General features: G+C 55.8%; 1 protein-coding gene across 1 annotated transcript in view; it reads left to right on the forward strand.

Annotated features, from left to right (window-relative positions):
* The first annotated feature begins 7538 nt into the window (after positions 1 to 7538).
* Positions 7539 to 17069, forward strand: part of EPHA8 (EPH receptor A8) — a 33709-nt gene continuing 24178 nt past the window's right edge. The window contains exons 1-2 of the mRNA XM_060080643.1: positions 7539 to 7632; positions 12974 to 13038. Coding sequence (XP_059936626.1) covers positions 7539 to 7632; positions 12974 to 13038 — 159 coding nt within the window. The remainder of the gene's footprint in view (positions 7633 to 12973; positions 13039 to 17069) is intronic.

Below are 17069 nucleotides of genomic sequence, written 5' to 3' on the forward strand. Positions count from 1 at the left end.
GCACTCTCATTCTCCTACACACACACACACACACACACACACACACACAGGGTCTCTGTGTGTGTGTGTGTCTCTCTGTGTCTCTCTGCGTCTCTCTCCCTCCCTCCTTCTCTGTCTGACTCTCTCCCGCAAACACAGAGAGCTGCTCCCATCTGTCAGAGCGCTGACGGGGGCTCATCTCCTCCCGACAGGCAGAATGATGATAAGGTTATTTTTTAATATCAGGGATATTAATGCTCCTCTTTCTGATAATGAGCCACAGCCCGATCCCTCCTCCTCCCTGAGGAAGGTCCTGGGGCCGGGTGGAGAGGAGTGGGTAAAGGGCTGTGATGCATGAGGGCCTCCTGTGTGCCAGGCACCCTTTAAATCACCATACACCTTAAAGAGCAGGCGGTGGTGTCCCATTTTTCAGACTGGGACCTGAGGCTCAGAGGGGTGAAGTGACCTCCCAAAGACACACAGCTCAAGGAAAGGCCAGCACGCCCCCAGGGAGAACCCACAAATTGTTGCCCAGTATGGCATCTGCTCTCCCTCGCTGCCAACCAACCCCGAGTCTGGACCTCCCACTCATCTGAGTACCCCCTCTCTCCCCTCTCCCAGCTGCCTCAAGACGAAGCCCGTGGGCTCTGGAACCACAGACCTGGGTTTGAATCCCGGGTCTGCCGCTTTGTAGCTGGGGCATCGTGGACAAATCATGTCCCCGCCACCCCCACCTGATTCTCCTCATTTATAAAGTGTAGATAATAATAGAACTTATTTCAAGGGCTGTTATTAAGATGAATAAGAATAGCGAATACTCTGCCACATCATCCTAGATGTCGAGAGCCCCTGGAGGCCTCCCCCACGTTGAGCAGCGCCCCAGAGAGGTAACGTCATTTGCTTGGAGTCACACAGGCAGGTAGTGGCAAAGAGAATCCAGCCCCCATTCCAGGTCTGGGCCAGGCCCCCAAAAGGTGCCAGGACCAAGGCAAAAATCCTTATGGAAGAGGTCACAAGCTGGATATTGAGGATGTGGAGTCCAGCAAGAGCAGAGGTGGTCCCTGCTCCCACAGGAAGGTGCAGGTGAGTTTCCTAACTGAGCCAGGGTGTGGAGGTCCTGCAAGAAAGCTGACTTGGGCCAGGGCTCAAGAATGGCTTCCCTGAGGACGAGCAGGGGGTACTGGAGGTGGGGGGCGGGGCGTCCCAAAGACAGAGTTGCAGAGGCAAAGGCTGTGCGTGGGAGGGGGCACCACCACCGCGCATTCGAGGAAGTGCAGACAGGGAGGCGGTGGTGCCTGGAGAGGTGACAGAGTCCAGACCACCTGGACAGGGCCTTGCAGGCATGGTAAGGATTGGGGTCTTTATCTAGCAGAGTACTGGAAGGCTCTGGAAAGGTTCTAATCAGGCGAGGGGAGGGCATGGGGCAGGGCCCGGCCATGATATTTTGCACTGACCAGTCTCTCTGGCTGCAGTGTGGTGCACGACGGAAGGGGCTTAGAGAGTGTGCACGGGGGCCAGTGATGTGGCCCCCGCAGGTGTCTCGGTTGGAGCTGATGGGGTTCAGGCCTGGCTGCTGGCCATAGTGAGGGGCAGATGGAGTCGAGATACATTTGAGTGGTAAAATCAAAGGACTTGAGGATGTCCTGGGTACACAGCTGATGGAGAAGGAGGAAGGCGGATAAAGCTCAGGTTCCTGACACATACAACTGGGTGGACGGTGGTGTCGGACAAGGACCAGGCGTGGGACAGAGAATCACGGAGTGTGGATCTGGGCAGGGGGTGTTTGGGGGACCGTGGAGGTGATAATGGACAAAGAGAAACAGAGAGGGAAAAAATAGAGTCCGTGAGGACAGATGATTCCTTCAAGAAGTTTGCTGGGAAGGGGAGGAGAGAGGGATGGCCAAGGGGGATGAGGGATAAAGGAAGGGTTGGTTCTGTTTTTTCAGGACAGGAAAGACTTGAGCATGAAGGATGGAGCAGCCCAGACCTTTGAGGCCCGTCCCAATCTTGTCATCTCCCTGCTTCGTTCTGCTGCTGGCCAGTGGTTCCAAACTGTGGAAGTGATTGATTATATGCAAACAGGAGGAAGCAATTAGTCTGTGCATGCCTGGTCATTAATAAGCCTCTTATGTATTTATAACAACACCTCATTTACCCTCCAATCTGAGAACAAACATCCAGAGACCAGCCAGGAATAAGCGGAAGAGACCTCTGAACAGCCACAACCATTGATACCAATCTCATATATTCTTTTTTTTTTTTTTTTTTTTTGCGGTACGCGGGCCTCTCACTGCTGTGGCCTCTCCCATTGCGGAGCACAGGCTCCGGACGCGCAGGCTCAGCAGCCATGGCTCACGGGCCCAGCCGCTCCGCGGCATGTGGGATCTTCCCGGACCGGGGCACAAACCCATGTCCCCTGCATCGGCAGGCAGACTCTCAACCACTGCGCCACCAGGGAAGCCCTCATATGTTCTTTACTCATGGGAAAGTCCCTCACTTAGAACCCGTTGACTCTTACCTTACATGCAATGCTAATAAACATTCTTTTTTTAAAGTCCACAATAGATTCGAAGCAGCAATTTAGGGGGCAATTGGCAACTGTCAGAGATGGGAGCGCCACAGCAGAGAGCAGAGGCAGCTGACAGCCTGAGAGTGAGGGAAGAGACAGAAATGCTATTAAGCAGAGAAGCCCGGGCTCATTTAGTGGACAAGGGAAAATAGGTCCACCCATCTCTGTGGCCCTGAAGGCACCTCTGTCTCCTACTGTCCCGCAAGCAGTGGCTTGACTAACTCATCTCTAGGTCTTTTTCCACATGGAGATTCAATGATTCTGTGTTCACAGCAATGACTCTGAGCCCCTGAGAAAGGGCTGAATTACATTCGGTATTTTCTGCTTCAAGAGGACTTTTTTTTTGAAATATTTTAAATTGTAAATTTTATTTTAAGTTTTGGTGCCTACAGTTCCTGAAATATTCCCTTATGTGGAGGGGGATTTTGTAGTTGCCTATTTAATGATCTCCTTCCCCATTAGACGGAAACTCTGAGCAGGGGGGCACTCCCATCTTATTCCCAGCATCTGGCACAGCCCTGCAGGAGGGGCTCTATACATAGCTGTTGAATTACTGAATTGATTAACAAAATGAATATTACATACTGGGCAATTGCACTCAACAAATATATTATTACACTTAATTCCACCTATTTTTACTTTTTTTTTTTTTTTTTTTTTTTTTGCGGTATGCGGGCCTCTCACTGTTGTGGCCTCTCCCATTGTGGAGCACAGGCTTCGGACGCACAGGCTCAGCGGCCATGGCTCACGGGCCCAGCCGCTCCGCGGCATGTGGGATCTTCCCAGACCGGGGCATGAACCCGTGTCCCCTGCATCGGCAGGCGGACTCTCAACCACTGCGCCATCAGGGAAGCCCTATTTTTACTTTTTAATATAGCTACTAGAAAAAAAATTAAGTTACATATGTGGCGCATGCTATATTTCTATCTGACAGGGCTGTCTTAGGCACCCCTGCCCTGGCTCTAGAAGTACAAAGTTTAAACACCTTCCCCGTGGTCCGGGTGAATCTCTCCTATGTAATGTAAGCTACTTCCTCACTAGTTCCTGGGGGGCTGCCTCCCCTCCAGCCTGGGAGCACATCACAGGCAGGGTACTATCTTATGACCTTGGAACCCCAGCACCAGCCCAGTGGAGGGCCAGCTCCACGCTCCCTTCATGCCCGTTGCAACTCGGGAAAACGGGTATAGCAGGCACGTCACAGATGGGAAAACTGAGGCCCTAAGCGAAGCAACATGGGTTTCATGTTAGGAAGCCGGCTAAGATCTCCAATGGCTCGTCCAGGCCTGGGGGAGAGGAAGAAGTTTCTATGCAAATGTGAGGAATGCCCATCCCCTCCAGGCCCCTCACAGAGTGAGCCAGGAGGAGGGTGAGGAGGGGCAGTGGAGTGGTGTTTCTCTGCAGGAGTCTAGGCCCTGAGTGGATAGTTTGAGGCAATAAGACATCCAGGGCAGGGGCTAGGGTGGCTCAAGGATGAGCGGGGTTTAACCGCTGGCCACTGAACCCAACCCACCTCACGCACACCCACCTCCCGCCAGACACCTCCTCTACCTGTGCCCGAAGTGGCGCCCTGCATAGCTCATCCCTCGGGGTGCAGGACAGTCCGGCTCCAGCCCCCTCCTTTAAAGTACAGAATGCCTTCCAATCCTAGCTGTCTTTCTAGGTATCCAAGCACCTTTGCACCTGTGAACTCATATGAGCCTCACAGCAACCCTCTGAATTGGTGGCATATCATCATTATGCATTATTCTCGTTATTCTCACATAGTTGGAGAAACTGAGGCTCAGAAAGGTACAATGAGCAGAAATACTCTTGGGAGAGTATTTATCCCAGGAAATGGAGAGTGTAATGGGCTTGTCAGACGTTCCTGCAACTCCCTTTCCAACTCCCTTTCCAACTCCCAGAAGGAAAAGACAAGGGTCAGGGAGGGGCCCTCAGGTGGGAAAGGACTGGCTCAGAGGCCTCCCTGCTTGGTCAAGTCCAGCCCTTTCTGCCCCACCTCCACCTTGCTCCATAGAGTAAGGTCCCAAGGCGCCAGTGTGCCGATGGGAGGGGGTGAGCGCTGCTCAGATTCACCCCCTGGAGAGTTGAGGTCAAGCTCAGGTAGCAGATCCGGCTAGCACAGCTGTGCAGCAATCCAGAAAGCAAGGTGTTCTGTAACCCAGAAACGGCCTTCCAGCAATGACGGCCTCAAGCACTGGGTCAGCGGGGTGTGGGCTTCTGCCCGTTTGCTCATGATTTGCTGGATCATTCAGCAAACGTCCCCAGAGCACCTACTGTGCACCAGGAGGATGCAACAGGACCCAGCCGGGACCCTGCCGTGGGCTTTCAGAACCCAGTCCGGAGAGGAGACACGTTCCACAACCATCACGGGTCCCGCTCGTGCGCCTCACAGAGCTTCCCACTCCGTCAGTCAGGCCCTCACAAACCTCACTCTCTTTGCCTTTAAAATGGGGTGAAAGCCCCAAGTTGCAGGGATTCCATGAGAGAGGGATGCAGAGTCCAGCCTGGGAGGTGCACAGTGAGTGAAGTGAAGTGAAGCTGGCAGGGGGCGCTGATGGCTTCTTCCTCCCCGTTGGCAAGCTGGCAACTTGCTACTTGGAAACCCCGGACAAGCAGAGGGGAAGGTGTGGGAGGAGAGAGCCCAGGAGAGGGTGCACCTGGGCTGGGGTGTCCTGGGAGTATCAGAGGGGCAGAGATACAACTGAAAGCAAACCGCTCTTAGCCCGCAGAACGTTTGGTGAAATGAATTTATTTTGTCAAAGACGATTCAGAATATGGAGCAGGCCCCTGACAGAGACCCTCATGCTCACCAAGTCCTTCAAGGATTCCCCAGATTCCTCACCTGCAAAATGGACAAAATGCAGGTTTGGTTGGCTCCACCTCAACCTGGGGATGCAGAACCCCAGCCCCCAACAAAGCTTCCTCCACCAGCAAATATTTCTGGGAGCCCTGGCCGGGGTACAGGATGCCCATGAGTGCCGTGACTGCATCCTGCACGGTCTGCATCTTTCTGCCCTACCTTGCCCACTGCCCCAGTGGCCCAGGAGTGAGGTGCCAGCCAGGGACTCTTCTGTCTACAAGAAGCCCAGAAGGAAGGTCTTGAGTCCTGCGGGCTGTGGCCACCTCTCCCCAGGTTTGCACACACTTGTTATTAAAATGTTTCCATTAGCTGCCAACTTTAAACATCAGGAGACACCACATAAAAATTCCAGATATACAGCTTCTCTTGAAAACGCAGAAAATTGGGCTCATACCCCCAGGGCAACGTTGACTGGAGCTGGGAACACTTCCCTTGGCAGGTTTCATTAGCCTGCCTGCCTGTCTCACATGGGCATTTGAGTTTGCCTCTCCGGGTCTAATCCAATCTGCTCCCCTGAACCCCAGCCCCCTTCACAGCATCCCTGAACAGTCTCTAGCTAGTGTCGGTCTGAACGCTTCGGCTAACAGGGGGCTTACTACATCTTTGAGGCAGTTGGTCTGAGCTGTTAGAAAAGGGCTCCTAATACGAGCTGATTTCCCCTTTCTGTAACAAAGAAAGACGCGCAGGAAAGAAGTGGGTTTTGGAGTCCAGCGGATCTGGATCTGAGCACCTCTCTGGCATTTAACCAGCTGTGTGATCTAAGGCAAATGATGGCCTTTCTGCACTTCGGTTTCCTTAGCTGCACCTCCCCTGCAGGGCTGTGTGAGGCTTAAAGTAGCGCAAGTTTATAAAGCGCCTAAAACAGGGGCTGGTACACAGCACACACTCCCCAAATGGCCTTTATCATCCCATGTAACCTCCAGCCGTTGGTCCAACTCTTCCCCAGTGAACACAGGAGTGGAAGTGTATTCAGACGGGGCTGAGCAGTGGTCTGCACCAGCTGAAAGGCAGAGCAGTGGTGAGACTTGCCCCAGTGGGCACACACTTGCCAGCCAGTCCCCAGGAGCTGCAGATCTCTTATCTGCTTCCTGGACACCTTGGCCCACCAGGTGCTCACCGGGCTGGAGGCTGGTAGGTCAGGCTTCAGGAGGGAGCCCCACGACACCATCCTCCCCCTACAGACTGCAGCCTCCCCAGGATGAGATCTCTAATCCTGGGAACAGAATTGGAGTGAATGAAGTCAGGGGAGGGGAAAGCAGGGAATAGTAACCACCATCATCCAAGCTGGCCACCTGGCTGTGTGCCTGGCAGTATGCCGGGCACTTTACCTGGGTCCTTGAATATAATTCTCAAAACCACCCTAGGACATAGATACTCTTGTCCCTGTTTTACAGACATGGAAGTTGAGACTCAGGGAGTTATAAGAAACTTGCCCAAGGCCAGCATTGAAACATCTGGTCCCTGAGTCTGAGCTCATGATCACTGCACTCTAAGGCCTCCCGGGGTGCCCAGTCATTGGGGTGGGGGAGGGGAGAGAATGTTTAACTAAAAGTGCTTCTGAGTTTGCCTCTGAGCCTCTGTCCGTGAACTAGTGCGTATGCATCACCCCACGAGGCACTTTCTGGGGGCGCGTGTACCTGAGGGTCACGTGTGTAAGAGAGAGTGTGCCCGCGTGTGCCCACGCGGGGCCTCCCCGGGTGGGTCCGTGGGTCCCGGTGTCGCGTGGCGTCCGAACCGTGGCTGGTTGCGCGGTGGCTGAGTCCACGTGCAGACGTGGGGCGCGCGCCACCCCCGAAGGGCGGGCGAGGGCGAGCGTGCGCACGGGCGGCGGGCGGTGGTGTCCGCGGGTCGGTGTCCGCGGGTCGGTGTCCGCGGTGCGGGCTCCGTGTCCCCCCCACCCGCCTCGGTGCTGATTGGCTCGGCGCCGTGACTGGCCGGCCCCCGCCCGGGGCGGCGGCGGCGGCGGGCGCGGGTGCCCGCGTGTGAGCTGCGAGTCGGCTTGTGCGCCGGTGTGTGCGCCGGTGTGTGCGCCCGGCAGCCGGGTGTGCGGGTGAGCGGGGAGCGCGCCGACGCGCGGGCCGCTACGGCCGAGCCCAGGGTGCGTGGCGTCCCCGCCAGCCCGGCCCGGCCATGGCCCCCGCTCGGGGCCGCCTGCCCCCGGCGCTGTGGGTCGTCACGGCCGCGGCGGCGGCTGCCACCTGCGTGTCCGCGGCGCGCGGCGAAGGTGAGCAGCGGCGGCGGCGGCGGGGCGGGGCGGCGGGGGCGCCGAGGGGCCTGGGGGCGCGGCGCGCGCAGCCAGAGCGAGGCTCAACTTCCTTTCCCTCGACCCCGAATGCCAAAGGAGCTGGGATCTCTGGGTTTGGGGCGGGGCAGGCGTGGCACCGCGGGAGAGACCTGGGGTCAAGGCATAGAGCGATGGCGATGGGGACAGGACTGAGGGAGAGGGGCCGGAGGGCTTGAGGATGAGGGACAGAGACACGGGGACAGGGACAGGAGGACAAGGACTTAGGGATTCGGTGCTGGGTACAGGGAACTGAGGCTCGGACACTGGGGATGAGGAGACAGGACGGGGGGACAGAAGACAGGAGAAGAGGTATAGGGCAGAGAGGAGACAGGGCAGGGGACAGGGGTGGGGACAGAGGACAGAGAGCAGAGTGACAGAGGGACACAAGGACGCAGGATGAGGTTCAGAGAGCGGAAGGAAAAGGGGCTGGGGATGGCGTTGGGAGATGGGGACCAGGAACTGAGAAACGAGGATCAGAGAACAGGACTGGGTTTGGGGGAAGATGGGAATGAGGGGCAGTGAGTGAGGGTCTTGGAAGTGGGCCGGGCTGGAGGGTTGGAGGACTGGGGGAGAAGGAGGGACAGCAGCCAGGGGGTGACAGCCGGAGGGGAGGCAGCTTTGGTGGGCACTGGGGAGAAGGAACCAGTGAGGAGGGGGCTGAGAGGGCTGCAGACGGACTGAGGCAGGAAAGGCCCTGGAGAGCTGGATCTTGTCCGGAGTCAAGGCTGGGGCAGTCCGGTCACTCAGGGGACACAGGATGGGCGTGAGGGCTGAGCAGTCGGAACCAAAAGGGTCTGGGTCTCCACACATCTACGTGCAAGCATGCACGCGTGCGCGCACACACACACGTCCATCTTAGCCCTACTGGACACTCCAGGTCCAGCTCAGGATGCCACCCTAGGTTCTACTCCTCACCCCAGCCCCTGCCCTGGGCCTCCTCTGCTTTTGCAGCTCTGCCAGGGGGAGGCTAGACCTGGTGCTCTGTGCAGCATCCTGGGACTGACATCCTGGGTCCAGAGCTGTGTTCTCACCCTGTCAAGATGAACTTCCAGATTCCAGGAAGCTCCAGAGCCAGTGTTCCTCATCCACGCTCAGATATACCACAGATCCACCCCCACACACGAACGGCTCACAGAGATTCAGTCATACCCACAACCAAACATGCACAAACAAACACATGTTAGGATTCACACACCTAGACCCAGGCCTGTAGAGACTCATGTGCATGGACAGCCCCCACCCCACGCCATAGTCAGATGCACAGAAGTGCGGCCAGTACACATGTGCACACATATACATGTAAAGATTCATGCACATGAAAATATGCACATCCATGGGCAGACACCACACATATAAAAAGACCCTCAAACTTGCATTCACGTCCACAGAAATGCATGTGCACAGAATAAACGCACACAGACATAGATAAACTCATAATCTCCAATGAAACAGGGGCCATGCAGGGAGCAGGGACCATAGCAAGGGAGCTGAGGGGAAGAGTGCACAAGGGGCCTGGGAGCCCTTGGAGCTGTGGCCTGAGGACACAGTCTTCCCAGGGTTGGGTGGGGAGAAGGGGACAGTGTCTTCACCCAGCAGGATTCTGAAAGGCCCACATCAAGGCTCTGGGCATTGGGTGGTGCATCCCCAGCTCCTTGCTTCAACTCTCTTCTCCAGCGAGGAGCCAGCACCTTCCAGAATCCCAGGCTGGCCAACCCCAGAGCCCCTGGGGAGGGGACTTTGACCAGGCTCCCGAGCAGAGGATGGACCATTAGCCTCGGAGAGAGGATGTGTCCAGGGAGGGGCGACAGTTGGGGAAGAGGCTAGGTCTCAAAGAGAGGAAGTGGGGGGCGTCTGTCAAGGGTGAGAAGGAGGGAGATGTTGTCCAAGGGCCAGGCCATACCTATCTGATCAACACAGCAGGATACCCATGGCTGGACATGGGTTACCCACGCAGGTCTGACAGTCCTGGGTGGAGACCTGGGGCATGGGTTCCACGTAGAACAGCCAGGAGTCCCTGGGCTGGTGCAGAGCCAGGATCGGCCAGGGAGACTGTTGGAACTCAGGGAGGGGGCTCTTTTCCCAGCTGGCGTCCTGCAAGGTGACAGTGCCCCAGGCTGCCCAAGTGCCCATATGCCAGGTCCCTCACAGTGCTGGGGACGGCCCTACACCTGCAGAGATGCCCCTGAGCCCCACCAGGCTCAAAGCCTTATCACTCTGTGGTGTGGATTATCCACTACTTTGGGGTGATCTCTGAGGCATTCACATCTTGACTGACATCCCCTGGCCACCCCGAACTCTCCAGCCTCACCATCATGCGCTGAGTCCTCAGGGAATGTAAATCAATTTAGGTATTAGTCTCAGCGAAATGGAATGGGGGAAGGTGACAGTGCTGGAGAAGAAAAGAAATCGCATAATGCCTGCCACAGTCAAACAGGAGAGGCTTAGGAATTATCTGTGCTTCTCAGAGCAGGAGAGGGACCGTTTGATCCCCCAGAACGGCCTGGCAAGTAGGCCCAGGAAGGATGCCTACAGACATCTTGCTGATGAGGAAACCGAGGCACAGAGGGGTTAAGTGGTTGCTTCACTGAAGGCCCTAAGAGACCATGGGTCCAATCCTCCCACTTAAAAGTGGGGAGACAGGCCCAGAGAGGGTCATTGACTTCACAGATGTCACACAGACCTGCAGTCCAGCAGTGCAAGAGGCAGGAGAGAGCCCAGCCCACGTGAGCAGAAGGGTTGGAATCTCCAAGGGGATTCAGGCCCAAGCTGGATGGGCTTAACGCTGGAATTCTCTCCAGCCCTGATGAGCCCTCCTGTGGGCCTGGAGCTTCCCATGAGAGACACTCTGTGTTCCCACCACAGAAGGGGACATGAGGTAGGGAAGAAGGGGACAGAGGGGGAGGAGGGGAGGGGATGGACAGAGAAGGGTCTGGAGGGAATTGGAGCAAGCAGCCCTGGAATCCTATAACTCTTCCTGAATCCAATAGAATTGACTTCTGACTTATTTTTGGATTATCTGAGCCCCCTGGCTGACTGATCAAGAAGCAGCTGCAGGTGTGGTTGGGGATTTCCAGGGGGAAGGGAAGGGTCTAGAAAGTGGGGTCTGCAGGCAGTTGCCTCTAGAGTCAGGGTGTTCATGGGGAGAAGTCCCAGTGGGGGACATTCATTGCCCCTGGGTAGGGGCAGGTCTGAGCTGTATCCGGGTGATGCTGGCGAAGGGCTGAGACTCCATCTGGGGTGTGGGTGGGGCAGGGGAGCCCACACGTCCCCTTTCCCCACCCTCTCCCCAAACTGGGCCCTGCTGGTCTGGGGAAACTGCAGTGCGGCCCCCCCCTCCCCCTCCCCCCAGCCAGCAGGAGGAGAGAGCTTGCCTGACCCAGTTTTCTCTCCATTGCCTGAGAGGGAGTGAGGGAGGAGGGAGGGAGGCGGGAAGGCTTCTCTGCCTGTGCCCCTGGCATGGGGCCGGCTGGGCTCAGGGAAGGTAGATCCCTCTGCGGACATTGGCTCCATCCCCTGATCCCACCTGGCCCCTGGGGACCCGGGGGAGGACCTCAGAGGCCCCTTCCTGGTTCGGCAAGTCCTCTCTCCAGCCAGCCTCTGGGGCCCCTGACAATGGGTGGGGAGGGTGAGAGGAGGAAGAGGAAGAAAATCAGCGAATAAGAGCATCCTCACTCCAACATTTCCTGAGGACACTTGTCTCCATCTTTGAGGGGCAGGCGCAGAGCTATGCAAATGTCAGGCAGAAGGACACCCAGCCTGTCTTCGGGAAAGTTCCAGGAGGGCCCCGTTTGAACCCTCTGTGACCTGCCGGAGTCTGCAGATTGGGTTGTTTGGAAGCCCCTGGTTGCTGGCTGGGGGAGTGGGTACATAGAAGAGAAAATGAAATGAAAGCTGTGGACCTTGGAGCCCAAAGCGCTTTCATCGGCTAGATCAAAGGAAGCAGGGGCCCAGAGAGGGGAAGGGACTTACCCAAGGACACACAGCAGTTAGAGACAGTGCTGAGATTCAAGCCCTGCTCTTCACAGTTTAGTGCATCTTTATCACCTTAAAGTGAGTGGGTGGCTCCTAGGTCCCAAGAGAGAGGCAGGAGGGCCAGGACTTAGGGAATAGGAACCAGCTTTGGTAAGGCATTGACTCCAGGCTTTACAGTTTACCCTCGCCCACCCTTACGTATTATTATCCCCATTTTACAGATGAGGAAATTGAGGTTCGGTGAAGTGCAGGTCACCTGCTACCAAGTAGCTGTATTGAGATATGAGCCCAGTGATGTCTGATTCCGAAGGCAGGCTCTTTTCTCCACCCTGTTGTTGGTACTTTGCAGGGTCCCCTTTGAGGGTCTGGCTTAGAGTATACTTGCCTTTCAGGCCAGCGCTCTTTCCCACCACAGTGACAGCCCAGAGGTTCTGCTCCTTGGGCTCAAGCTACCAGGGCTGGTGGCCTTGTCTGTGGTGCTCTGGATGCCAGCCCTGCAGCTACACCTGTGGGGCTCCAGGCACGTTCCTGATCTTCACTGAGGCTCAGTGTTTTCATCTGGAAAATGGAGATAAGAATGAACACCTTTCAGCCTTGTTGTGCGGGCCGCAGATGAGGCATCTCAGGCTCCCCTAACAGAGCCCAGCACATAGCACGTGCTCCCTACGAGGCAGCTCTTCCTCCTCCAAAGCCCTCCATGTCCCGTGTGCACAGAGGACCTGTTGGTGCGAGGCACCCACTGGGGGACACTGGTGATGGGAAAGCTGGGGCCAGTCCCCTGGGGGGAGGTTTGACCTAACAGCGCGAACGTCGGTGGGTGCTTTTGAATGCCATCATGTCCCATGAGTGGCCCAGGGTCAGGCCATCTTCACAAGCCCCTGTAAGGCAGGCATCACTGTCACCCCATTTTAGGGGAGGAAATGGGGGCTCGGTGAAGGGAGGAAACTTGCTCAGGGACACACAGCGTCTAACTGACAGAGCTGGGATTCTGACCCAGGACCCCTGGACTGCTGAGCCCAGCTCTTAGCCACCCCACTGCACCACCAACCAGGGTAGCCTGGCACTCGGGGCAGCTTGTATTCTGGGAGGTGAGAAGATTAGGTTTTGGCTGTGATGGTGGAAGAAGGCTTCAAGGAAGGGAAAGAACTTGAATTGAGCCCTGAAGGATGGAGAAGTGAGAAAGGAACCAGAGACTGGAGCTGGCATGTTTCGGCTAAGAGCAGACCAGTGTAGCCAGGCTGGGCTGGTCCTATGGGATCGGGGAAGGGGGGCCCAGGGGACTGATGTACTCTTGTTTCCTGTTCTACAGTGAATTTGCTGGACACGTCGACCACCCATGGGGACTGGGGCTGGCTCGCGTATCCCGCTCACGGGGTAAGTGATGGGCAGCGGGGCCAGTGTTGTTCCTCTGTGAGCAGGGAGAGGCTGTGACTCACAGTCTTATCATCAGACAGATCAAAAGGAAGCAGAGGTCCAGAGAGGTGAAGGGACTTACCCAGGGACACACAGCAGTCAGAGACAGAGCTGCTGATTTCTTAAATTTAGTGCATGCAGACCTTTGGGATTCCAGAACCAACCCTAGCGCCGCCTCCCGATTCTCCAAGTCTGAGGCTTGGATGTGGGATGCTTTTGTCTGTGTCCCAGGCCCATCTGGCCTCCATGGTCTTGGCACTGTGCCTGGCACACGGTGCGCCCTCATTAAATGTATTATCATTATCATTGTTATTAGTGTGTAGTATGGTTACATCTCAATAAATTTCCTCCTGCAAACGTGCTTAGAAACGCACGCACATCCCCACCATAGACACAAACGCATCATACACCCAAGACTTCTTTCATGAACACTTTGGCAGCCCCCATGCCTCTGGAGACAGAGGGATAATAATGTATTGATGACGATACTGAGCTGGTATTTGAATATTTCTTTACTTTGGGGTAAGATTGTCATCTGGGCTCTCTGTGGCCTGTGACTGGGGTCAGGACGAGCCCAACTCCTCTCTCTCTGGGGGTCTCGTCCCCAGGTATCAGTAAGCTGAGTCTGCTGTCATCAGCCCCGGTGCACCAGGCTTCAGGGAGCTGGAGGGGCAGGCCAGGGGCCCCGAGAGCCTGGAGGACCCCCTTCTCTGCCTGAGGACAAAGGCTGGGTCCTGGGATGTCCCTTTACCCCCAGGGCCTCTGTCTCTCCCTGTGAAGCACTCTTTTGTGTATCCCACGTGGCTGTCTCAAGGGGTGAGCGTGGGTGTGAAAGGGCTTTGGCACGGTGAACCGGCTGTGCCAGTGGCAGGGGCTGACCCTGAGCAGGTGACTGCCTGGCTGTTGGCCGGGTCAGCATCTCCCCTGAGACCCAGCAGCTAGGAAGGAATGGGCCTGGCTCCCCGGCTTGGCTCTGGGTGTCTCTGTCCCTCTGTCCCACTCAGGGCTTAGGACTTGGTTTTTAGGGTAACAAGAAGTTGGAAGGGTTTTAAGCGGGGGGTGAGGAATATGGCCAGACTTGGGTTTTGGTCGATCACGTTGGTCATCTAAGGTTCTTTTGTTTACTGGGTGCTGTAAAGAGTGGCTCAGGGAATCCCTTGGCGGTCCAGTGGTTAGGACTCCGCACTTTCACTGCTGAGGGCACAGGTTCAATACCTGGTCGGGGAACTAAGATCCCGCAAGCTGTGTGGCACAGCCAAAAAAAAAAAAGAGTGGCTCAGAGTTACCTCATTTCGTTTAGGAGTTAGAACAAATAACTTATATTCACATAGCTCTTAACAATTCATGGACATTATCTCATTTCATCCCCACTACCAATCCTGCAAGTGGGTGTAACCACCCCATTTCACAGATGAGGAAGCTGAGGCTCAGAGCAATGAGAAAAACCTTGCCACCGTCAGACAAGTTCCAAGTGATGGATGCAAAGTCAGATCTCTCTGGGCCTGGAGCCCATGTTGAGTGCCTTGTGCCACCTTGTGAAGGGGTGGGAACCAATGCTGCATTATCTACTGAGCCAGGGACCACCTCCCATCATTATGGGGCCTGGAGATTGGGCTTGCCCAGAGAGGAAAGAAGGTTTCCAAACTCTAGATCTTGAACCTGTGCCAGGCTGGCAGGTGAAACACACAGATGCCCACATCCAGTGGGTCTGGGGAGGGGCCTGGGAATCCTTTGTTTAATAAGTGTCAGCTGGGTGGAGAGTGATGGTCCTTGAGGTTCCATCCACCCTTCTGATTCTGGAGTCTGTTAAGCACCCTGGGTACCAGGGTCATCCAGGGCCGTCTCCAGCATCACACAGTTATCGGATTGTCCGCCATGCCACACGGCCTAAAGCCAGCGGTGCTGGGTCTGAACGAGCTGGTGCTCCGCCACCTCTCATCAGTGTGACTCAGGCCAGTCGGTTTACCTCGCCTCCACCTCCCCGTTTATAACACAGGGATGATCACAGAACCTGTTCCACACAGTTTTCATCCGTGAGATGATGCAGGAAAAGGACAACCGTACTGGCGAGAAACCAGACGCTCTGAGAGGTTAAACATCTCTGCTAAGGTCAGGAGAGTCTGGCCCCAGAACTCATGCTTTTAACCAGGCTGCGCCCCTCTCTTTGGACCCCTCCTTCCACATACTGGGTGGTGCTCCACCTTACCTGGTGAATTAACAGCCATTCGTGAACTTTCCTGTTTATTGTCTCGCTTGATGAAGTAGATGAAAGGGGCAGGCATTAGCTACCCGCTTTGACCCATGAGAAGCCCAAAGCTCAGAGAGGGAATGTGATATACCCAGGGATGCACAGCTGGTTTGCTGCCTTCTGTTCCGGGAAGGGGACAGAGTTCCAGAGCGGTGGTGGGGGTTGGAGGAGGAGTGTGCCAGGGGGTAGAGAGGTGGCTGGGGTGGGAGTGCCCCAGGTGGAGAACAGGGCTGATTCCGCCCTTTCCCACCCTCCAGGAATTTATGCCCCTCTGGGTGTCTGCAGCAGCCCCTGGGCTAAGCCAGGCCATTGGCACTGGTGGAGCGGCTGGAGCAGACTCAGATTGAGCTGATTAATTTATCCAGGTCCCTGGCAGGAAACAGACAGCGAGCAGCTGGCTGGCTCTTTGGTGCTCCATTAATTGTGACAATGACTTTAACCCCAGATGTGACTCAGTGCTGCCCAGAGCCCCAGCTGCAGAGCGGGGCACAGCGTGGAGGTCCTTCTTGGGGTGGGGGGTGCAGGAGGCACGCAGCCTTTCGGGTGAGGCTGGCACACCCTGGACTGCTTCCCCGGTGGTCCCTAGAGGCAGGCACAGGTGGGCTGGGAAAAGGCTGCCAGTTCAGCATCATACCAGTCCTGTTCCTCGGGTGCCTTCTGTGCCAGACCCAAGCTAAGCACTTTGTAGGCATCTCCTTCCATCCTCTCAAGCCTCACTGAAGTGGGGCCTTTCTGAGCCCCTCTTACAGATAAGGGCACTGAGGGCTGGCACATATAACTGGCCAAGACGAAGTCAGACCGAGGGGCTTTCGTCAGGCAGGAAAGACTTGAGATGCCCACAGTCCCCACTCTAGAGCTTGTGGGACAGCTCAGGACCCCGCAGATTCTCAGAGCCCCATGAGGCGTGGTCTTTACCTCCTTCCTCCCCTCCCCCACCCCCTGCTTAAGCAGTAGGATCTCTAGTTCAAGGACAATACACATAGAGGCCCAAGAGAGAAGATCAAGGCACTACATCTCTGGTGGAGCCAGGACAGGGACCCAGAGCCCGGCCCCTCCCTCTGCCCTTGGCCACCAGCCCCTCCTCAGAACCCTCTGGAATCCACTGAACTCAGCCCAACAGTGACTGCTCCTGGCTGATCAGCATTCTGCAGCTGAGGAAGCTGGGGCCCAGAGAGGAGCAGCAATTTGCCCAAGGTCACACAGCCATTTAGAGACTGACCCAGGCCCAGAACCCAGGCCTCTCAACTTTCGGATCATTTCACAGCACTGTGTCTTCAGTATGACTCTTCTGTGTCCAAACTGGGCTTGTTGAACACTGCTTACACTTCCCAGCTTCTGCCAGGGCTCGTCCCTCCCATCCCTGAAAGAGGGTCCTACTTCAGCCTACAGGAAGTTTCGCCATACCCTACATGCCCACTCCCTTTGGTGTGCCACCCTCCACGCCTTTTCTGTGAGGATGTGAGGTGCTTGGGGGCAGGGAGTATTTCTGGTGTATTTCTTTCTTTTTTAAAAAAAAAATTGTGATAAAATACACTTAACATAAAATTTACCATCTTAACCATTTTTAAGCCTACAGTTCAGTGGCATTAAGTACATTCACGTTGTTACATGACCATCACCACCATCCATCTCTAGAACTCTTTCATCTTCCCAGACTGAAACTCTGTATCCATTAAACTGTAACTCCCATGCCTCCCTTCCCCGCAGCCCCTGGCAAGTACCACTCTACTTTCTGTCTCTAGGA

This window comes from Mesoplodon densirostris, chromosome 2 (genome assembly GCF_025265405.1).
Source record: "Mesoplodon densirostris isolate mMesDen1 chromosome 2, mMesDen1 primary haplotype, whole genome shotgun sequence".
Lineage (NCBI taxonomy): Eukaryota > Metazoa > Chordata > Mammalia > Artiodactyla > Ziphiidae > Mesoplodon > Mesoplodon densirostris.